This window comes from Trichechus manatus, unplaced genomic scaffold (genome assembly GCF_000243295.1).
Source record: "Trichechus manatus latirostris isolate Lorelei unplaced genomic scaffold, TriManLat1.0 scaffold00087, whole genome shotgun sequence".
NCBI lineage: Eukaryota > Metazoa > Chordata > Mammalia > Sirenia > Trichechidae > Trichechus > Trichechus manatus.
Genome location: NW_004444023.1, coordinates 6,549,514 through 6,573,027, shown reverse-complemented (window position 1 = coordinate 6,573,027; position 23,514 = coordinate 6,549,514). Strand labels below are relative to the sequence as shown.

General features: G+C 44.2%; 2 protein-coding genes across 3 annotated transcripts in view; both read left to right on the top strand.

Annotated features, from left to right (window-relative positions):
• Window positions 1-4,415, top strand: part of ZNF175 (zinc finger protein 175) — a 12,505-nt gene extending 8,090 nt beyond the window's left edge. For both annotated transcript variants that reach the window (XM_023736398.1, XM_012557110.2), the window contains exon 5: window positions 1,157-4,415. In XM_023736398.1, the coding sequence (XP_023592166.1) occupies window positions 1,157-2,778 (1,622 nt within the window). In that variant the 3' untranslated portion in view covers window positions 2,779-4,415. The remainder of the gene's footprint in view (window positions 1-1,156) is intronic.
• A 12,330-nt stretch (window positions 4,416-16,745) lies between these two features.
• The window catches only part of LOC105756563 (sialic acid-binding Ig-like lectin 6), a 28,003-nt gene continuing 21,234 nt past the window's right edge, over window positions 16,746-23,514 (top strand). The window contains 8 exon segments of the mRNA XM_023736174.1: window positions 16,746-16,785; window positions 16,863-17,234; window positions 17,393-17,671; window positions 17,870-17,917; window positions 19,080-19,169; window positions 19,172-19,348; window positions 20,013-20,109; window positions 20,463-20,543. Coding sequence (XP_023591942.1) covers window positions 16,746-16,785; window positions 16,863-17,234; window positions 17,393-17,671; window positions 17,870-17,917; window positions 19,080-19,169; window positions 19,172-19,348; window positions 20,013-20,109; window positions 20,463-20,543 — 1,184 coding nt within the window.

The following is a 23,514-nucleotide window of genomic DNA, read 5'->3' as shown; positions in this document are numbered from 1 at the left end:
TCCCTCATTAACATCATAGAGGCAGGTTTACAACATACAGGAAAATCACACAGTACCAGGAATCATGGCCTAGCCAAATTGATACACACATTTTTTGGAGGACATAGTTCAAACCATGACAGAGACCAAGTCTCAGTAGCTCAAATAATCTAGAATAATTTTTGTCCTATAAAACACTTTAAAAAACAGGTTAGCAGGGAGCCTTGCTTCTTGTACTCATTCAGGTGTCTGTTTTTCTCAAGTCATTGTGCCACCATCCCTTATGATACTGGTGATCTGCATGATTTGAATCCGGATAGCCTCTGAAGCCAGGTTCTCCTAAGCAGGAAAGGGGAGAGAGCATTGAGAAACTGTGCCAGCCATCTTACCATCCTGGCCCAAAAGTGGTGCACAGCATTTCTAGGCACACTCCATCAGCAAAAATAGTCTCACAGTCACATCTCATTGCAAAGGACATTGGGAACTGTTATGTGGCTTGGCAGCCATGTGTCTGGCCACAAGTCTACTTCTGTGAAAGAAGGGTAAAATATTCTTGAAATAGACAATCTTCCAGTATACTTTTATTGGTATATACGTATACTCATAAGTTCAAGAAAAACCATTGCAGCTTCATGGAAAGCGGGAGAGTTTGGGCATAGGCATTCTTTCACTGCTCAGCCATGTCAGGAGGGTGAAGATTTAATAGTTTTCTGAAGGACATGTAGGGCTGATGAATTTGACATTGTTTCTGACAAGTGAGAGGAAGCAGGGAGATTAGTGAGGATTTAGATCTGGAAGCTAATGAAGATCTATACTTTGAGCTGCCTCCTTCAGGATTTGTAAAGCAATGTAGTCCAATTACTTACTCATTCTGTGCTTTATTTTCCTCATCTGTAAAACAGATAATAATTGTAACTACCTCATGGGGTTGTGAGGATTAAATAAATTTATATGGGCAACACACTGAACATTGCCTGGCACGTCCGAAGTGCCATAGAGAAGTGCTTGGCATATGATAAGGGCTATGTGAGTGTTTCTTCTCATTGTCACCATCATCACCACCACTATGACATGACTCAGTAATTTCCCTGTGTTTGGTCTCAATCAGCTCCGTATGATTTCTTCTCTGTCCTCTGCTATTTATTGTGTCTGTTTCATCTTCTCTTTCTCCTTTTAGCTGAGGAGTTTGGACTTGAAACCCCGCAATGGGAAATTTCTGAAAAGGCTGCATTTTACAGTGAGGTGGTGGATGAAGTGACAAGAGACAGTTCATGGTGTTCCATTTTGGAAGAACTGTGGCAGGATGCTGACCAGAGAAAGAGAGATCAGGAAAATAAAAATAAGCCTGCGCATCGTGGTGCTACCCTCAACAAGCAAAGATTGAATATAGAGAGAGATTGTGACTATAAGGGCACTGGAAAAATCATTCATGTGAGGCCCCACCTGGTTACTTCACAAAAACAACCTCTTAGATCCTGCTCATTTGCAAAGTCTTTGAAGCATAATGTAGAAGTAAATAGTCAAAATGAAAGTAATACCACAAAACACCTTGAAAAGAGTATTGGATCTAGTCACCTTTTAACGCATAGCTCTTCTAATAGTACCTGTAAGAATATTCAAACAGAAGAGAACTTCTGTGGAGATAATCAAAGTAGAAAAGTCCTCAGCCATAAACAAGCACTCATGCATCATCAAATTCACACTGGGGAGAAACCCAATGAATGTACTGAGTGTGGGAAATTCCTCCCCCAGAAGTCATCCCTCCTTACCCAACAGAGAATTCATAGTGTAGAAAACCTACATGAATGCAGCAAATGTGGAAAAGCCATCACTCCTAAGCCACAACACGGTGTTTATCTGTCAGTTCATACAGGTGAAATACCTTATATATGTACTGAATGTGGGAAGGTCTTCATTCAGAGGTCAGAATTCATTACACACCAGAAAACTCACACTAGAAAGAAGCCCTATAAATGCCATGAGTGTGGAAAAGCTTTTTGCCAGATGTTATCTCTCTTCAGACATCAGAGAATTCATACTAGAGAAAAACTCTATGAATGTAGTGAATGTGGGAAAGGCTTCTCCCAGAAATCAGACCTCAATATACATCGGAATATTCATACAGGAGAGAGACAGTATGCATGCAGTGAATGTGGGAAAGCCTTCTCCCAGAAGTCAACGCTTAGCATGCACCAGAGAATCCATTCAGGAGAGAAATCCTATGTGTGTATTGAATGTGGGCAAGCCTTCATCCAGAGGGCACACTTGATTATACATCAAAGAACTCACACTGGAGAGAAGCCTTATCAGTGCAGCAGCTGTGGAAAGTCCTTCATCTCCAAGTCCCGGCTCCATGCACATGATCGAATTCATACAGGTGAGAAACCTTATGAATGTAGTGACTGTGGAAAAGCCTTCTCTCAAAAGACACACCTCAATATACACCAGAAAATTCATACTGGAGAAAGACAACATGAATGCAGAGAATGTGGGAAAGCCTTCAACCAGAAATCAATACTCATCATGCACCAGAGAATTCACACTGGAGAGAAGCCTCACCAATGCAGTGACTGTGGGAAAGCCTTCATTTCCAGGGCACAACTCAGAGAGCATCAGAGAATTCATACGGGAGAGAAACCCTATGTGTGCACTGAATGTGGGAAGGCCTTCACTGGCAGGTCAAATTTCAATAGACACAAGACAACTCATACAGGAGATAAATCTTACAAATGCAGTGATTCTGAGAAACGCTTTGCCCAGAAATCAATTCTCAGTATGCATCAGAGTATTCATAAATGAGATAAACTCTGTTTCTTGAATAGAAGGAAATCTTCTCGTAAGTGTCAGATCTAATGATATTATAGAATTCATGCTTCAGAAAAAAACTCCAGGAATGCATTGAATGTGCAAACACATCACGAAGTCTCACGTTTTATGTGAAGGAAATTATTCCGAAAAGAACTTTTAAGAATACATTGAAAGAAGGGAATTGTTACTATTTTTACTATGCTTGTTAAGGATTATAAAATTCAATCCTGGCTAATATATTGGGAAAAGCCTTTGTATAGAAAGTATTACCAGGAAGATTGTTACCAGATTATTTATAGGAAAGTTTGTTTTAAATTATATTAATGATAACCCTGTTTATTGTGGAATATTAAATTTATTTTAAGTGCCAGCAACCTGAATGATATACTCTCAGTTCTGTAGTTTGCTGCAGAATTCACTGCATAACAGCAGCTGCAGGTGGGTTTTAGGCACTGATGGATGAATTGAGGAACAAAAAGCATATAATAATGCAGAAAACAAATAGCTAAATGGCAGAAGTAAGTCTATCCTTATTAGTAATTACTTTAAATACAAATAGATTAAACTCTCCACTTTAAAAAGGCAGAAATTGGCAGAATGGATGTTAAAACATGCCAAAAGGTGGAAAACCCAAGTGCACATCAACAGATGAATGGATGAAGTTCTGATAGATGTTACAACATGGATGAACCTTGAAAACATTATGCTAAGTGAAATAAGCCAGACAGAAATGGATTAATGGGTATGGAGTTTCTGTTTGAGGAGATGAAAAATTTTGGAACTGTAGTGGTGAATGCATAACATTATGAATGTAATTAATGCCACTGAATTGTACATTTAAAAATGGTAAATCTTGTTATATATATTTTATCACAAGAAAAAAATAGTTACAAAATTGTATAAGATTTTCACATTTTAATGTGTATGAATTTTACTTAAAAGAACTAAGAAAATAAAACAGAATGGGGGTGGGAAGTGGGTAGAGGTAGAGATGAAACAAGAATGTCAGAATGTTGATATTTTTTGAAACTGGGAGATGGGTACTTGGGTATTCATTATATTACTATCTTGTGTATCTTTTTAACTTTCCAAAATTAAAAGTTAAAAAAAATTTTTTTTTAATACCATTATAACTACATCGGAGAAACAGAATAGCATAATCTTTAAGTGGACAGGCTCAGGAGCCACGTTCTTGGATTTGACTCCTGGCTCTAATCTACTCTCTGCAAACTTTACTTATTTGTCCTGACTTTCTCACCTATAAAAGGAAGATTATAATATTACCTATCTTACCAGTATATTGTGAGAAGTAAATGAGCCAGTGTGTGCTAAGCACTTAGAACTGTGCATGAGAGAATAAGTGTTGATGAAATTTAGTTGGACCCCTTGTCTCTGAAACTGCCTGGGTTCCTCTTTGATGGGAGTGGACGTGAGGGGTGAGATTTTAGTCCATTGGAAGTCTTTTCTAAATAGGTGAGGATGTCTGGGATGTGCACAAACATCCTGCTCCCAGGATCCCTTCAAGGAGAATGAGGGGCCAATACAACTGGTCAGAAGCATGATCTGAGAATGTTTCTGGGAATGGAGGCTTCTCATGCCCGGTAATGTGCTGGGCTTTGGAGAGCACATCTGTTCTGTTTCTGTGTGTAATTGCTCCCTGACTAGGGGTGTAATATCAGTGACTCTCACCTGGGGAGACCAGGAATGAGGCCTGGCTTTAGACATCACTTATGTGGGGTGGGAAGGCTCAGAGGACTCTCTAAGGTGGCGAGGAGTTTTTCTGTGATATGGGAAAAATAGTATGTATAAGTCCCTAGGTGGCACAAGCAGTTTGTGATCGACTGCTAACCACTTGTCCGACAATTTGTTGTAGTGTGGTGACTTGCGTGTTGCTGGGATGCTGGAAGCTATGCCACTGATATTTCATATACCAGTAGGGTCACACATGGTGGACAGGTTTCAGTGGAGCTTCCAGACTAAGACAGACTGGAAGAAAGACCTGGTGATCTACTTCTGAAAAAAAAATTGGCCAGTGAAAACCTAATGACTATCAGTGAAACATTGTCTAATATAGTGCTGGAAGATGACCCCTCAGGTTGGAAGGCAATCAGAATATGACTGGGGAAATGCTGCTGCCTCAAAGTAGAGTCAACTTTAATGACATGGATACCATACAGCATTTCGGACCTTCATTTGCTGATGTGGCATGACTCAAACAGAGAAGAAGCAGCTGCAAAAATCCATTAGTAATCAGAACATAGAATGTACACAAACATAGCAACAAGTAAGAGGATGGTGCAGACTGGGCAAAGATTCATTCTGTTGTACATAGGGTACAATAATGAGTAGGAACCAACTCGATGGCAACTAACAACAACAGCAACTAACCTAAAGATTGGTGGTTCAAACCCACCCAGCAACGCTGTAGATGGCCCACCAAGCTTAGAGTTGGTGTGACCACAAGAGAAACAGTGCTGGGCTGTGAAACCTGATGATCTGCTTCGGTAAAGATTACAGCTAAGAAAACCTTATGGGGCAGGTCTACTCTGTAACACATGGGGTCACCATGAATTGAGTTGACTGGAGGGCAACAGGTCAGTATGCACCTAAGACCTGGAGGTGATGCCCTAACCAGTTTCAGGGAGGGGCTTGGAGGCAGTTCTGGGCAAATCTTGAACCCACAGAATAGAGACACCGGTCAGGGAGTTCCAAGACCCCCCAGAGTGTGCTCCCTTCTCGGACCTGGAGTTACCCTGTTCTACCAGCACGTGGGGACTGTGCCTGGGGGTGTCAGCTCCAGTCAGATATTCTCTCCTCACATGATCCTCCCTAAACCCCTACTTAAGGCAAGCTCTTTCTCCTCACTCCCAGAAAGCTATCATTTTCATAGCCATCCCACCTCTCTGACCTCACAATTCCTCTAGGACTGGTTCTTCCCAACTCCTTTGTTCCCTTATGCCCTGCAGTCAAAAGTGTCTCCAGTATTCTGATCTCCCTCTCAGTCTCATTTTTCTTTCCTCTCAGTACCAACCCTTGGGACAAGTCAACAAATGCCCAATGCCAGTTGAGTAATAGATGGAAGAACATGGAAGTTGGTTGGATAATTAGCTTTAGGAAATCTGAAGTTTTCAGTCGTGTGAGGATAAGTTCTCAGGTTTGTAAAAAATACTCTGTGGCTTTGGAGAAGTAAAAGGTGAATAACAGTGTAGAGAGACAAGAGGTCAAGAGTTCTGTGTTTCTAAGAAGAGATTACTTGAAGGGGTTGGCGTAAGGTGGAGAATTCTGGAAGAGTCACTCCATGGGTGCTGCTGACTGCTGGGCTGGGTTACCTCAGAAAGGAGAAGCGGGGTCAGGCAGGAGGGCTGCATGGTGAGAGCAGCACAAGACTGGGTGAGGAATGCTGGGACGGAGGTAGATTTCCCATCAACCCAACTAACTAGGAGAAGTCCTAGGTGAGAAAGTCCCTCACCTTTTTCTGTGGGGCTTGCGGGAAATGCAGGGAGGGCCTGAGTCCTGCCCACATGCCCCACACAGGCACAGGAGAACACACATTTGGGGCTGGCGACAAAGAGGATTCAGTCTTATCTTGGGCCCAGTTCCCCAATCCTCCTGCCCTGTGTGAGAGACTACAAGGAACTTGCATGGGAAGAGAAAGTCCCTAACTCTAAGTTTCTGAGATGGGAAGTTTCAGGGGGCTGATGACAGGGGAGGAAAGGTCACCCTGCTATGGGTCACTGGGCTGAGGACAGAGAACTTGCTTTACTTCCCTTGGCAGTAGGTGGGAGTTTCCGGTGAAGGGACAGTTTGGGGGCAGAAAGCTAGTCAGATCCAAATTAGACCTCAGTGGCTGGTGACTGTGGTGAACGGGCCAGGACAAAGGGGGCTCTAGTTACAAAAAGAAGACATTGTTTCTGAATGTGACAAAGATAGGGTTCCCAGGAAAGCATTCCCCAGTTAAGGGCAACCCTTGTTCTTCATCTAAGGGCATATGGAAGGAGGGAAACAAACAGAGTCTGGGATGAGAAGGTCTAGTGCAGAAGTCACCCAAGATCACTCCTGGGGTCCCCCCTCCTCCAGGCCTGGATCCTGCCTCCCTCTTCCCCACTTCTGACCTAGACACAGACATCCACATCCTGCAGACCCTGGAGTCTGGCTGCCCTGGGAACTTGACCTGCACCATACTCATGGCCTGTGAGTGGGAAAGTCCCTCACCTTTTCCTGGAAACAGACCATGCCTTTCTCCCTTGGCTCTGGACACCTTGCTTCTTGATGTTTAGCCTCTTATCTGCAACTCTTGGACTACAACACCAACTCTACGAATCCTAGAGTTGGTGTGACCACAAGAGATACAATGGTAGGCCATGAAACCTGAGTTCCTGAGGGCTGAGCCATTGAGGGAGAAGTAGTAATTTGTGCTTGGGACCTAGAGATCTGACTGGAAAAGGCTTAGTCCTACTTCTGTGCCTCAGAGGGAGGTATGAAGGGCCACTCCCTGAGCACCCCTTGAGGATGGAAATATTGACTTCCTGTCCAGATGTGCCATAAAACCAGGTCATCTGCCATCTAAGGAACTGGCCAAGGTAAAGGAGACCATCTTTAGGGCTGGGATGAGATCGGACTCTGTCGAGAGGTGAGGTGAGAACTGAGCTGTCACATGTCAAAGTGGTTGATTAAAATACCAAGCCAAAATGAAAGTAACAGTCAAGGCTGTAATCACTTACTGTGATAATATAAGCAAAAGACTAACCCAGAGAAAATGCCCACTCCCCCATGGTTCCATTTTTCCCCCATGGAACAGAGCCTGGTGAGGGTCAGGTGAATCGGCATAGATGTGGGGGATTGTTTCTGCCAAGGGGTCCCTGAACAAAAGGCTCCTGCAGTTTTATGGACCCAGGGACTGGGGAGAGGGTGAGGGGGAAGGGCTGGGAGGGGAGAAGTACTGAGTCAGAGTGGAGAAAATTGTCTTCAAGTTTCCACTGCCACCCCTGATAAGGAAATCTTGACAGAGGCACCTGAAAAAGTCCCCTGCCAAAGGCCCCTGATAAAGAGCCCTCCAATTAGAAGTGCCTGGGCTGTGAGTCCCTGGGTGGTGGAAACGGTTAAGAGCTCAGTTGCTAATTGAAAGGTTGGCAGTTCTAGTCCAACCAGAGGCACCTTGGAAGAAAGTCCTGGCAATCTACTTCTGAAAACTCAGCCATTGAAAACCCTATAGAGCAAAGTTCTACTCTAAGACACTTGAGTTTGCCATGAGTTGGAATCTACAATTGCAACTGGTTGGTTGGTTGGGCTGTGAATGTGGATATGTGAAAGAGTATTGCTGGCCAGGGGAGACTGAGTTATTGACTGGAACTCCCTTCAGAGACTGCAATGCACTGGCTATCTACGAAGTCTGGTGTGGGGAGGGCAGCCTCCCCCCATGAGACATACCAGGTAAAGCCTTTGTAATTGCCTATGGCCAGGCCTCAAAAATCACACATATATTTTTGGCCAGTAGTCAGGGTCTCTACCAATACAGTGGTGACTCTGGGTCTCAGAGCTCAGATCCTCGGGGGGCTGAGGTGAGCCATGAGAAGCCCCATCAGTCCTCAGTCCTGATAGTCAGGCTTCTTCCAACAATTTCTGCTTGTATTGCACAACTCGTTACCAAATCCAAAGGCTGCTTTTCTGCCTTGCCTCCCACAACCTCTCTGAAACAGTTTTTGCTGTTGACCATTCATCAACCTTGACATCTTTCCCCACTGTCCTTGCCTATGGCGTCCTCATTCCCACCTCTAGTTAGTGAACTCTAAGAGGGTAGGGGGGTGGGTATCATCTGGATCCCCCAGCAGTGCTCAGTAAACTTTGTTGAATGGAGCCTGTTATGGATTGAATTATGTCCACCAAAAAGATACATTGAAGTTTTAATCTCTGGTACCTGTTAGCATGTCATTTTTTGAAAATAGGGTCTTTGAAGATGTTATCAGTGAAGTTAACATGAGGTCATACAGGAATAAAGTGGATCCTAATCCAAGAATGAGGGTTACCTGGGTGTCACAAACAGTTAAGCACTTGGCAACTAACCAAAAGTTTGGCGATTCAAATCCGCCCAGAGGTGCCTTAGAAGAAAGACCTGGCAATCTAATTGTAAAAGATCAAAGCCATTCAAAACTCTATAAAGTACAGTTCTACTCTGAAACAGATGAGGTGGCCATGAATCAAACTGACTTGAGGGCAACTGGTAATCCAATATGAGTGGTGTCCTATAAAAGAGAAGAAACACAGAGGGAGAATACCATGTGATTCAGCAGCTGCAAGCCAAGAAAAACCAGACTTGCAGCTGCAGAAGCTGGAAGAGACAAGATATGATCTTCCTCTAGAGCCTTTGGAGGGAACGTGACCACACAACACCCTGAATTTGAACTTCTAGCTTCCAGAATTGTGAAAGAATAAATTTCTGTTCTTACAAGCCACCCAATCTGTGGTACTTGGTTACGGTGGCCCTAGGGAACGAATACACCAGAGGATCGCTCCTCCCTGATTTCCTCCCTTCCAGGTGGTCCCAGTCCCTCTGAGTCATCTGCTTTCCTGGCCTGAGGCCCAGATCCAGTTCCTGTCTACTGAGGCCCCTATGCACAGCTGAGTTATTCCTAAACCCAGGTCCCAATCCACATGCAGCACATGAACAGCGCTGTCACTGATGTCTGGGGCTGGCCAAGGGCTAGAATGTGTCTAGGTCTGAAAGCCCACCCACTATGGGCAGACCTAATGAGAGAATGGGAGGAGGCTTGGGGACTGAGTATGGAAATACTTTCTAGTCTGTGCCTGCTCTTCTTAGTCTCTCCTTGTCACCCCAGGGGACAGGGCCTTATATTACATCAGAGAGGGACATCTCACACACCCTTGGTTCTTAGTCCCCAGTCGCTGCAGGAAGCCCTCCATTGTCTGGAATAGACTCTGTCTTAGTCATCTAGTGCTGCTATAACAGAAATACCACAAGTGGATGGCTTTAACAAAGAGACATTTATTCCCTTACAGTCTAGTAGGCTACAAGTCCAAATTCAAGGTGTCAGCCTCTGGAGAAATGTCCTTGTCATCAGCCTTCCCTTGGTCTGGGAGCATCTCAGCACAGGAACCTCAGGCCTAAAGGACGCTGTCTACTCTCAGCACTGCTTTCTTGGTGGTATAAGATCCCCTGTCTCTCTGCTCACTTCTCTCTTTTAAATCACAAAAGAGATTGGCTTAAGACACTATCTAATCTTGTAGATCTCATCAATATAACTGCCGCTAATCCATCTTATTACATCATAGTGATAGAATTTATAACACATAGGGAAATCACAACAGTTGATAAAATGGTAGAAAATCATACAATACTGGGAATCATGACCTAGCCAAGTTAACAGATATTTTTGGGGGACTCAGTTCAATCTATGACAGACTCCATCCCCTCTCTTTCACATCCTACACATATGAGGTCCCCGCTCCCCAATATGTTGATCTGTCTCTTCTCTTTCTCTCTGTCTGGTACCCAGATGGAGCTTTGGAGGTCAGAAAACATGACTCATAGTCCTTTTTTGTCCCTGGCTGTGTGCCAAAGCCTGAAAGATTTTAAATATATGCCTCAATGTCTGTTGAATAAATGAAGGCACGACATACCAGCAGGCTGCCTAAGTCATCATTTTTGGACATAATGGAAGATATTGCAAGTGTTTAGGCACTGAGGGACCTTACTTAGATTGGAAAAGGAGTTCTGTGACCTCAGTGATGGATAGTTGTTAACGGGAGACCTCACAGGCTATTGACTACAAAAGGGAAGTAGGGCAAGGAGAGGGAAATTAGTCAATCACCCCACAGAGGAGAGGAATTATGGAGGCTGGAGGAACTGTGGAGAAGTCAGAGAGATGGATTCTGCAAGTACATTTGCAGGACTCTCAGGAAATATGAGGAGGGGCAAAGACTCATTCACAGTTCCACCTCTTCCTGAGCCCAACCAGGTCAACCAAGTTTGGGGCTGGGGCTCCAGGCTCAGTTCCAGCCACTATCCATTGGGTCTCTCCTCATAGAGGAGTTCAAGAGTTAGCCCAACAAGGATGCCCTTTATCACCACTCTTATTCAACATTGTGCTAGAGGTCCTAGCCAGAGCAGTTAGGCTAGAAAAAGAAATAAAGGGCATCCAAATTAGTAAGGAAGAAGTACAGTATCTCTATTTGCAGATGATATGATCTTATACACAGAAAACCCCAAAGAATCCATGAGAAAACTGTTGGAACTAATAGAAGATTTCAGCAAAGTATCAGGATACAAGGTAAACATACAAAAATCAGTTGGATTCCCTACACCAACAAAGAGAACTTCGAAGAGGAAATCACCAAATCAATACCATTTATAATAGCCCCCAAGAAGATAAAATACTTAGGAGTAAATCTAACCAGAGATGTGAAAGACCTATACAAAGAAAACTACAAGACACTACTGCAAGAAACCGAAAGAGAACTGCATAAGTGGAAAAACATACCTTGCTCACGGATAGGAAAACTCAACATTGTGAAAATGTTAATTCTACCCAAAGCAATCTACGGATACAATGCAATCCCAATCCAAATTCCAATAGCATTTTTAAATGAGATAGAGAAACAAATCATCAACTTCATACGGAAAGGGAAGAGGCCCCGGATAAGTAAACTATTACTGAAGAAGAAGAACAAAATGGGAGGCCTCACACTACCTGATTTTAGAACCTATTATACCACCACGGTAGTGAAAACAGCCTGGTACTGGTACAACAACAGATACATGGACCAATTGAACAAAACTGAGAATTCAGATGGAAATTCATCCACCTATGAGCAGCTGGTATTTGACAAAGGCCCAAAGTCTGTAAAATGGGGAAAAGACAGTCTCTTTAACAAATGGTGCTGGCATAACTGGATATCCATCTACAAAAAACTGAAACAAGACCCATACCTCACACCATGCACAAAAACTAACTCAAGATAGATCAAAGACCTAAATATAAAATTGAAAATGGTAAAGACCATGGAAGAAAAAATAAAGATAACGCTAGGAGTCCTAATACATGGCATAAACAGAATACAAAACATTACTAACAATGCACAAACACCAGAAGAGAAACTAGATAACTGGGAGCTCCTAAAAACCAAACATTTATGCTCATCAAAAGACTTCACCAAAGAGTAAAAAGACCACCTACAGACTGGGAAAAAAATTTTGGCTACAACATATCTGATCAGGGTCTAATCTCTAAAATCTACAAGATACTGCAAAACCTTAACAACAAAAAGACAAATAACCCAATTAAAAAATGGGCAAAGGATATGAACAGGCACTTCACCAAAGAAGACATTCAGGTGGCTAACAGACACATGAGGAAATGCTCATGATCATCAACCATTAGAGAAATGCAAATCGAAACTACAATGAGATTCCATCTCACACCAACAAGGCTAACATTAATCCAAAAAACACAAAATAATAAATGTTGGAGAGTTGTGGAGAGACTGGTGGGTATGTAAAATGGTACAACCACTTTGGAAATCGATTTGGCGCTTCCTTAAAAAGCTAGAAATAGAAGTACCATACGATCCAGCAATCCCAGTCCTTGAACTATATCCTAGAGAAATAAGAGCTGTCACACAAATAGATATATGCACACCCATGTTCATTGCAGCACTGTTCACAATAGCGAAAAGACAGAAACAACCTAGATGTCCATCAACGGACGAATGGATAAACAAATTATGATATATTCACACAATGGAATACTATGCAATGATAAAGAACAATAATGAATCCGTGAAACATCTCATAACATAGATGAATCTAGAAGGCATTATGCTGAGTGAAATTAGTCACAGAAGGACAAATATTGCATGAGACCACTATTATAAGAACTCAAGAAAAGGTTTAAACACAGAAGAAAACATTCTTTGATGGTTACAAGGGCAGGGAGGGAGGGAGAGGGGTATTCACTAACTAGATAGTAGACAAGAATTATCTTAGGTGAAGGGAAGGACAACACACTACAGGGGAAGTCAGCACAACTGGACTAAACGAAAACTAAGAAGTTTCCTGAATACAACCAAACACTTCGAGGGACAGAGTAGCAGGGGTACGGGTCTGGGGACCATGGTTTCAGGGGACATCTAGGTCAATTGGCATAACAAAGTTTATTAAGAAAATGTTGTGCATGCCACTTTGGTGAGTGGCATCTTGGGTCTTAAAAGCTAGCGAGCAGCCATCTAAGATGCATCGATTGGTCCCAACCCACCTGGAGCAAAGGAGAACGAAGAACAACAAAGACACAAGGAAAATATTAGCCCAAGAGACAGAAAGGGCCACATAAACCAGAAACTCCATCAGCCTGAGACCAGAAGAACTAGATGATGCCTGGCTACCGTCAATGACTGCCCCGACAAGGAACACAACAGGGAGTCCCTGAAAGAGCAAGAGAAAAGTGGGATGCAGAACTCAAATTCTAGTAAAAAGACCAGAATCAATAGTCTGACTGAGACTGGAGGAACCCCAGAAGACATGGCCTCTGGACACTTCATTAGCCCAGAACTGAAACCACTCCCAAAGCCAACTCTTCAAACATTAGACTGGACTATGGGACATAAAAAGATACTCGTGAAGATTGTGCTTCTTAGTTCAGGTAGATACATGAGACTAAATGGGCAGCTCCTGTCCGGAGGTGAGATGAGAAGGCAGAAAGGGACAGGAGCTGGTTGAATGGACATGGGATATCCAGGGTGGAAAAGAGGAATGTGCTGTCACATTATAGAGAGAGCAACTAGGGTCACATAACAATGTGTGTATAAATTTTTGTATGAAAAACTAACTTGAGCTGTAAACTTTCACTTAAAGCACAATAAAAATTTAATTAATTAATTAAGGTATTTTTTTTTTTTAAAAGTGTTAGCCCAATCCTTCCTGAAACCTCCTGTGTGCCCAGACCTGGGCTGGGTCCAAGACAGAGAGGATTCAGTCCCAGAAAACTCTTGGTTTTCCACTTCTGTGGCCCCATGAGAGGGTCTCCATGAAACCCATATGGGGAAAATAGACCCCCAAACTCCACATCCCTCTTGAGAGAAGTAGGTGAGAAGCAGTATCTGAGAGTAGAGGAGAAAGGAAGAGCCTACCCTGCTGTGGTCTGGGGTGAGAAGAGTTCATCGTTCACTTCTGTGATGGTCAGGGCAGAGGGACTATTTGTATGGATTGAACTGTGTCCCCCCAAAAGGTATACTGAAGTCCTAATCCCTGTACATATGAATGTGACCTTGTTTGGAAATAGGATTTTTCTTTTGTTATCAGTTAATGAGGTCACACCAGAGTAGGGTGCGTCCTGATTTCTTCTGAGTGGTATCTTTATAAAAGGAGAGAACAGACACAGAGACAATGTCACACAGGGGAAAATGCCATGTGAAGATACATCTACAAGCAATAAAGGAATGCCAAAGATCATCAGCAGTCCCTAGAAGCTGGGAGATAGGCATGAAAGTTTCTCTCTCAAAGCTCTTAGAAATGATAGACATGGCTGACACCCTGATTTGGACTTCTGGACTCCAGAACTATGAGACAATAAATTTATGTTGTTTAAAGTTACTGACTTTGTGGTACTTTGTTATGGCAGCCCTAGAAAACTAAGATGACCATTCCTGTTGAAGGATAAATTTGGAGCAGAAGCCATAAATTTTAATCCAGAAAGAATCCCCAGCTCTCTTAGCACTCCACAGTTGTCCCCCACTTCCAAGATGGGACAGGCTAATCAGATGGTGCCAGGGGGATCTAGACTATTCCCTTCGGCCCAGAGATGCTGCTGCTGCCTGTTGCCCCACCGTGAAGGTGACAGAGGTCTGAGGAAGAGGGGGCTTGGTGGGGTTGCAGCCAGAGTTTCTGTCTACCTCAGTGGTCCCTGGAGGATCGTGCAGCTACAGTCTGTGCATCCTTCAGTCAGTGATGGCAAAAAAGAGTCTGTGCATCCTGTACCTGCCCATTCTCCAGACCGATCCCTGGGTTTTCTAAACTGACTTTAACCCACTCTACACCTTCAGATCCTGGAGGTAGCCAAGAGACATCATAGTCTCCTGTAACCACAAACAGATCATGTCAAAACCTGGAAGAGTGGAATCTCCTGAATTGTAAACATTGGCAATACAGTTATTACGAAGGTCCCTGGGTGGTGGAAGCAGTTGGCACTTGAATAATAACCTAAAGGTTGGAGGATTAAATCCACCCAGCAGCACCACAGAAGAAAGGCCTGGCAATCTACTTCTGAGAAGATTACACCCAAGAAAACCCTATGGAGCAGTAGTTCTACTCTGTAACACATGGGATCACCATGAGTCAGAACTGACTTGATGGTAACAGGTTATTATTATTACAGAGACGTGCATTGTATAAAAATAGAAAATATATGCCAGCAACAACAAAACATATTCTCTCCACTCAAAGATCACTACTGTTAATACCTTAGTGCATATCCCTTCAGATCATTTTTCTTCAGAAACATAGACTTTTTAAAAAATGTGATCATCTAGCACATATGGTTTTGTAACCTGCTTTTTTTAAGTTAATGATCTTGTACTTTCCATCTTAGTAAACTTCCCTCTCATCTAATCCTCTGTCCATATTCACACATATTCGAATTTTTCTAATTGACTTCCAAATGTCCTTTACAGTGTTTGTCCAAACCAATAAGGAATACCATGCATTGTGTTCAGTTATTATCTTCACTAAGTGTCTTTAACACACTTTTGACTTAAAAATCAAACACACCTGGAAGAGAGGACCTGCGGCCCATTCAACCCCCTTAACAACTCAAGAACCCACAATTGTTCTCTATGAGCATCAGATTTTCCATGATGTTGGAAAGTGGGGCGTACTCCTTTTGAATGGAGATATATTTTGTGAAACATAGTTTCAAATATATGACTGTCTGAACATGATAAGTAGTGAGGGGCCCCAGGAAAAAGCCCCTGAGAGAGGAGGTATTAGTTTCCTAGGGCTGCTGTAACAAAGTTCAACAAACTGGGTGGCTTAAAACAGCAGAATTGTGTTGTCTCACAGTTCTGGATACTGGGAGTCCAAAATCAGGGCTTTGGCCATTTTGATTTCTTCTGCGGCTCCGAGGGAGAATTTGTTCCATGCCTCTCTCCTAGATTCTAGTGATGGCTGGCTATCTTTGGCATTTCTTGGCTTGTAGTATATCACTTTAAAATCTGCCTTCATCTTCACATGGTCATCTTCCCTCTGTGTCTCTCCTCTTTTTTCATATGGATACCACACATATTGGATTAGGACCCACCCTACTCCAGTATGACCTCATGTGAACTTAACTGATAACATCTTCAAATACCCTATTTCCAAACAAGTTCAGGTTCTCAGGGACCAGGTGTTAGGAGTTCAAGATATCTTTTTGTGGAAAACAATTCAGTTCATAACAAGCCACTAGTTATGAATGAATGAATGAGTTAAACGAGTGAAGCATTGCTTCCTTTACCTCATCTAAATCCTTCTCCTATGCCTCTGATATTCAGACAGGCCATCCCAAGTCCCACCCCTGGCAGGCTGACCTTCACCAGGGTCCAGAGGCTATGACTCCCCAGGGGTCTAGCCAAGTGGTACCTGCTTCTCCAGAACAGACCATTGTGCACAAGCCCAGGAGGCAGGACTTGGGGGCTCTTGTCCTTCCTTGCTGCCTTATGCAGGGCAAGCCTCTTGCCTCCTCTGAGCCTCAGGGTTCATCTGTGACATGCAGAAAAGGAATTGGATAATCTCAAACAACCAATCTCGGTTGAGTCTGAAGTTCCTCTTCTGCAGGTTTTTTTTTTTTTTTTTTAACATTTTGTTACCACCACTGTATTCCCCGCCAGGATTCTGCTGCCCTCCTACATCTGTGACTTTCCTTTCTCTTTCAGAGGGACTCCAGAAAGCAGACTGTGTCAGGTAGGAGCCAGAGATGCTGTCACTGCTGCTGCTGCTGTCCCTGCTGTGGAGAGGTGAGTGGGCTTAGGGGGTGGGGGGTTCCGCTCAGGGGAGGTTCTGGAGCTTGAAGCTGAGTTTCTCCCTCCCCCAGGGTCCCTGACTCACAATTTGAGAGTCAAGCTGGATCTACTGAAATCTGTGACAGTGTAGGAGGGCCTGTGTGTCCTTGTGCCATGCAAATTTTACTACCCCACGAGTTCCAATAGATACCTTCACATGTTTTGGTTCCGGAAAGAGGCGAATTTATACACTAATCCTCCAGTGGCCACAAACAAACCAGGACAGAAGTTGCAGAAGAGGACCCAAGGCCGATTTCTCCTCCTCGGGGATCCCCAGGCCAACAACTGCTCCCTGAGCATCAGAGATGCCAACAAGATGGACAATGGGATGTACTTCCTTCAAACTGAGAGTTTCTTTCAGAAATACTCATATGAACATAAGATGGTCTCTCTAGAGGTGACAGGTATGGTCAGGCCCAGGAATAAGGCCCTAGGGTGTGACACACCAGAAGTATAAAAAAGATGGTGCTTCTGCTCCTCATGAGGGTGGAGACAGTCATGACAAGACCCTGGGGCTCACTGACAACATGCTGAGGGGCTCTGATCTCACCTTTCTCCTCAGCCCTGACTCAGTCACCCGACATCCAGATCCTGGGACTCCTGCAGTCTGGCTACCCCAGGAACCTGACCTGCACTGTGCCCTGGACCTGTGAGCAGGGGACGCCCCCCATTTTCTCCTGGAACTCCACTGCCCTCACCTCCTTGGGCCCCAGCACCCACCTCTCCTCGCTGCTCACCCTCTCTCCAACACCCCAGGACCATGGCATCAGTCTCACTTGTCAGGTGACCTTCCCCTCAGTTGATGTGACTGTAAAGAGGACCGTCCAGCTCAATGTCTCCTGTGAGTGCTGGGTGAGGGGAAGCCTGGGTCTCTGAGGGTGTGTGGCCATGGTGGGGCTGGTCCAGGGCTTGATGACTGGGACCTGGTAGCTAAGCAAGAAGGAAGCTCCTTGCCTGTTTCCATGGCTTCTGAGGGAAAGGCCCAATGCCCACTCGTTTCTCACCATGGATGATGAGGCTGTCATATCTTCTGTCCCAGATGCTCCACAGAACATGGTCATCAATGTCTTCCAAGGAAACAGCACAGGTAGGAAGGAACCTCTCCTCTCCAGGGCTAGGGTGGAAGCAAAGTCTCTGCCAGCTCAGGACAAACCTTAGGTCTCAGAGCTCTAACTAACCAAGGACTACATGGGGTGTGAGAAACCAGCCGTTTTAGTTATCTAGCACTGCTATAACAGAAATACCACAAGTGGATGGCTTTAACAAAGAAATTTATTTTCTCCCAGTTTAGGAGGCTAGAAGTCCAAATGAAGGATGCTGGCTTTAGGGGAAGGCTTTCTTTCTCTGTTGGCTTGGAGGCAGGTCCTTTTCTCTTTGAGCTTCTGCTCTTGGATGATCTTCATGTCACTTGGCATCTCTCTTCCCCCATCTCTGCTTCTTAGCTTGCTTGTTTAATCTCTTTTATATCTCAGAAAAGATTGACTCAAGATACACCCTAATCCAGCCTCATTAACATAACAAACATAAACTAATTCTCATTAACATAACCTAATCATGCCTCATTAATATAATGAACATAGCCTATTCATAAATGGGATTATAACCACAGGCAGAGGTTAGGATTTACAACACGTATTTTTGGGGGACACAATTCAATCCATAATATCAGCTAATGAGGCCAGATGTGGGGAGAGCAGAGGGAGAAAGCCCCCACTCATGTCAACTCCTAGAAGCAGTCTTTTGCTCACCCACAACTCTCTTTTGCCAATTCCAACGGAAGCTGTCCTATCCCTCTCACATCACCCTCTTCTCTGATGTTTTTCCTGCTGATGTTTCCTTAAGTTCTTCCTTCACCAATTAACTGCATTTGTTTACTGTATCCCTGTTTGAAGCCCTCTGTCCTCCATTGATCAGACAGCTGGGGAAACTCTAGGAAAATGATCTGGGCCTCTTCTAAAGGCCTGAGGCCTGGACTTTGCCTGCCTCCCCAGGGTTAGTGTGGATACCATGGGAGCTGAAGGGCACCAGGCATGACCCTGGCAGAGAGAGAAGGGCAGGGCTGTCAGCATCCCAGAGTGCTCACTCTGTCTCTCTCTCTCCCCATATCTCTCTGCCTCCTCTCACCATATTTCTCTCTTTCTTCTCTCTCTCCACATTTCTTTCTTCATCTCTCTCTATATATTTTTGTCTTTCTCTTTATATATATATTTCTTTTTCTCCCTTTCCATATTTTTCTCTCTCTCCCAAAGTCCTTGAGGAACTGGAAAATGCCTCATCTCTTTCCATCCTGAATGGCCAGTCCCTGTGTCTGGTCTGTGTTGCTGACAGCAACCCCCCACAAAGCTGAGCTGGTTTTGGGAATCCGCAACCAAGAATGTCTCCCTCATCTCCAACACTGGATACATGGAGCTGCCTCAGGTAGGGACTGGAGAAGAAGAAGTGTTTACCTGTCAAGCTCAAAACCAGCTGGGCTCCCAGCATGTTCTTCTTAATCTCTCTGTTCACTATAAGTTTGAAGGTACCCGGGGAGGGACTCCATGGTATTAGAGAGGCTCTTAAGAGGTCCCCTGCTGAGCCCTCTCCTTCCTCCCCATAGATCCCTCACAGCTTCTCAGTCCCTCCTGCTCCTGGGAGGCAGAAGGTCTGTGAGGCAGCTGCTCTGTCTGAGCCCAGCTGGCCCCCTCCCTGTGCTAGCGAGTTAGGGACAGACTGGTGGAGGGGAACAGTGGCAACACCTCCTTCACAGTCACCTCGAGCTCCGTTGGGCCCTGGGCCAACAGCACCTGAGCCTCCGTGCAGGGCTTAGCCTTGGCCTCAGACTCTGCTGTGAGGCCCAGTATGGCCATGGAGCCCAGAACATCACTGTCCTGTAGCTGCCAGGTCAAGGGTCTTGTTCAAGGGAAGAGGAGCCTGGGCCTTAGAGAGATGGAGCTTGGAGGAGAGGCACCCAAGGCCAAGACAGGAGTCACTGGGGATAAGACCCTCAGTCCTTTGGCTGATGGGGATGTGGGGTGTGGTGTGTTGTGAAGAGGCTGTCTCAGGGTCTACAAGGCAAAGGGATGCCAAGTGACTGATTCCTGGGTGGGCATCAGACACACTAATGGAGGGGAGAGAGGAGTGGATGGTTGAGAGGATGCCGTGTGTTGAGATTGGCATTTAATCGAACCTCAAATTATCTGTAGGGATACAAAAACCCAGATCAGAATCATGGGTTCCGGGAGCTGCCGGGGGAGCTGGCGTCATGGCCCTGCTTTGTCTCTGCCTTTTCCTCATCGTCAGGTGAGAGTGAGTGGGCTCCCGGGGTGGAGGGAGACACCTGGGGTGGAGAGGGTATGCAGGTTGCAGAATCTCAGAAAACCTGAGCTGGAGGAACCTGGAGTGGTTGGGAAGGTCAGGAGCAAGGGAAGAGAGCTTTCATAAGGACTTGAATCCACATGTAATCAGTTGGACCAATGTGGGGTCTCTTCCCAACTTCTAGTCCAGCTCTTGGGTTAGGAGGATCACCTGGAGACTAGATCCTCCTCCATCTACCCCAGTCACCATTTCCATGCTCTTCAGAGGGAGTAGGGGGATGGTCTACCTACTCCAGGTCCCAAATAACAAGGCTGAAAAGCCCTGGGCTCTTCCCTCAGAGTGAAGACACAGGGGAAGAAGGCAGCTAGGACAGTGGAAGGCATAAATGATATGAACCCGATCTTGGGTTCAAGATCATGGGTGAGTGATGAGGACACCTCTCATTCAGCTTTACCCCTTTTGGACACCACTCTTAGGCCCTTCTCTATTAGCATTCAACACTTAGCATTCTCCACCCGAGAGTCCCACATGTGGAGACCTGGGAGTTGTTTTCATTTTACTCTCATTCCTTGGAGTCTATAAATTATGAATCCTGTCTATCCTTCTTTCCAGATAGAAGTCGGACTGGTCTCCTTTGCCTTATCTTACTCCTATGCTCACCGAGGTTTCATCATCTCTCTCTTGGATCCCTGAGCCCACCTCACGTTCTTGCCTCCATCTCTTCTCAACACAGGCCACTGGGAGGATCTTTCAGAAATAATTATTGTCTAGTCCCTCCATAATTTGGATGGTTTAGATGTCTCTGCTAGCTCCCTATTGTTGGAGAAGACGCCAAATGCTTTGGTATGGTATCGTGCCCTCTTCAATCTGTTTCCTCCCCTCTGTGACTTTGCGTTGTGCTCCACCTCACTGTTCTTAATTTTCCTAAACAGTTCTGGCTCTTCAGTGACATTGTCTCCTCCTCTGGATTTGCCACGAACTAGGTCACTAGTTCTACTGGCAAAAATCATGCTCATTATTCAAGATGCAAATGAAATGTTATCCTTTCCCTGTGTAAACCGTGGCCAACCTCTTCCCAGCAAGAGGCTGTTACCCTCTCCTCTGTGTGCCTACAGCACAGGGTACATCCCTGTTTTGTGAGGTTCACCATGTCATAATTGCAAACATAGGCCTGTCCCCCATCACACTGGGGTCTCCCAAGAGCAAAGGCCAGATCTCATGCAGGCCTCTTTTGGTCTCACTCAATGCACTCTGTTCCCATCACCTGTCATATGTGTTGTTATTGTAGAATGCTATCGAGTCGATTTCAACTCATAGCGACCCGACGTGACAGGGTAGAGTTTTCCCCATAGGTTTTCTAGGTGCTAATCTTTATGGGAGCAGATTGCCAGATCTTTCTCCTGCAGAGCCGCTGGGTGGGTTTGAACCTTCAGCCTTTCAGTTAGCAGCTGAGAACTGAACCATTTCGGCACCAGGGTTTCTCCGCATAGATGAAGAAACACCCATTGCTATTAAGTCGATTCTGACTCATAGCGACCCTATAAGACAAAGTAGAACTGCCACCTAGAGTTTCCAAGGAGCGGCTGGTGGATTTGAACTGTCGACCTTTTAGTTAGCAGCCGAACTCTTAACCACTGCGCCACTGGGGCCCCTGCTCATAGGTACATGTGTATATTTAATTCATCTCAGGTCAATTACATCAGTCATTAAATCAGCAGTGATGCTTCGTTCATGATATTCTGTCATGATTGATCTACTCATGGACCTCTTCTATTTTCTTTCTTTGTAATATAAACCATTAACCCATTACTCAATCCAAGAATGAGAATGCTGATAATAGCTTACATCTACCTGTGTGTTTCTGCTCCTCCCAACCCTCTAGCTATCTCCATTCTGAGTAACCTCTATCTTGAATTCTGTTTATCATTCCTTAGCTGTTACCTCTTTTCAACCCCCTCCCCCCACCCCCCAGCAATATATTGATTACATTTGCTTATTCTGGGACTTTCTAAAAAGGGCATTATGCTCAATGTAGTCTTTTGGGACTTGATTTTTCCACTCGAGGTTACGTTATTAAGATCCATCCACATTGTTATATGTAGATGTAGTTCATTAATTTTTACTGCCATATAATAAATATATCATGCTATTACAATACAGTTTATCTGGTCTCCTGTTCATGATAGTTTAGATGACTTCCAGGTGTGGCTGTTATGAACATTTTCATTTCATGTCTCAGTGTGTTTGTATGCAAGAATTTCTTGGTTGTATACCTAAGAATTGAATTGCTAGGTCACAGTAAAAAACGTCCATCTTAGCAAGGTAATGCCCAATGGTTTTCCAAAGTGGTGGACCAATGTACATTCCCAACAACTATGTCTAAGGAATTTTGTTGATTCACATCATTTCCAACACTTGATTTCCACAGACTTCTCATTTTTGCTAATAAAATTGGGATAGCACAGTTTCTCGTTGAGGTCTTCGTTTACACTTCCCTGATTACAAAATGTTTTGCATTTATTTATGTATTTTTTTTTTTTTGGAGTCAAGAATACATAAATATTTACCTCTTCTATGAAATGCCTATTCACTGCTATGCCCATTTTTTCTCTTGGTAGTTTGTCCTTTCCTTACTAATCTGTAGAAAGTAAGTATATATTTTTAATACTAGCTTATGTTAGTTATGTGTATTATGAATAATTTTTTCCAGTGTGTAGCTTGTCGTTCTGCTTTTCTCAGGATGAGCTGCTGAACCTAAGTCTTTAATTTTGGTATAGTCATATTTATTAAATCTTTTATGTTGAGTGATTTTGTTTCTTTTTTTTATTGTACTTTGGATGAAGGTTTATAGAACAAACTACCTTCTCATTAAACAGTCAGTACATATATTGTTTTATGACATTGGTGAACAACCCCATGACATGTCAGACTCTCCCTTCTCGACCTTGGGTTCCCTATTACAGCTTTCCTGTCCTCTCTTGCCTTCTAGTCCTTACCCCTGGGCTGGTGTGCCCCTGTAGTCTCATTTTGTCCTATGGGTCTGTCTAATCTTTGGCTAAAAGGTGAACCTCCGGAGTGACTTCATTACTGAGCTAAAAGGATGTCTGGGGACCATACTCTTGGAGTTTCTCCAGTCTCTGTTAGGCCAGTAATTCTGATCTTTTTATGAGTTAGAATTTTGTTCTACATCTTTATCCAGCTCTGTCTGGGACTATCTACTGTGATCCCTGTCAGAGCAGTCAGTGGTGGTAGCGAGGCATCATCTAGTTGTACTGGACTCAGTCTGGTGGAGGCCATGGTAGTTGTGGTCTATTAGTCCTTTGGACTAATCTTTCCCTTGTATCCTGTTCTCTTCATTCTCCCTTGCTCCCGAAGGGATGAGACCAGTGG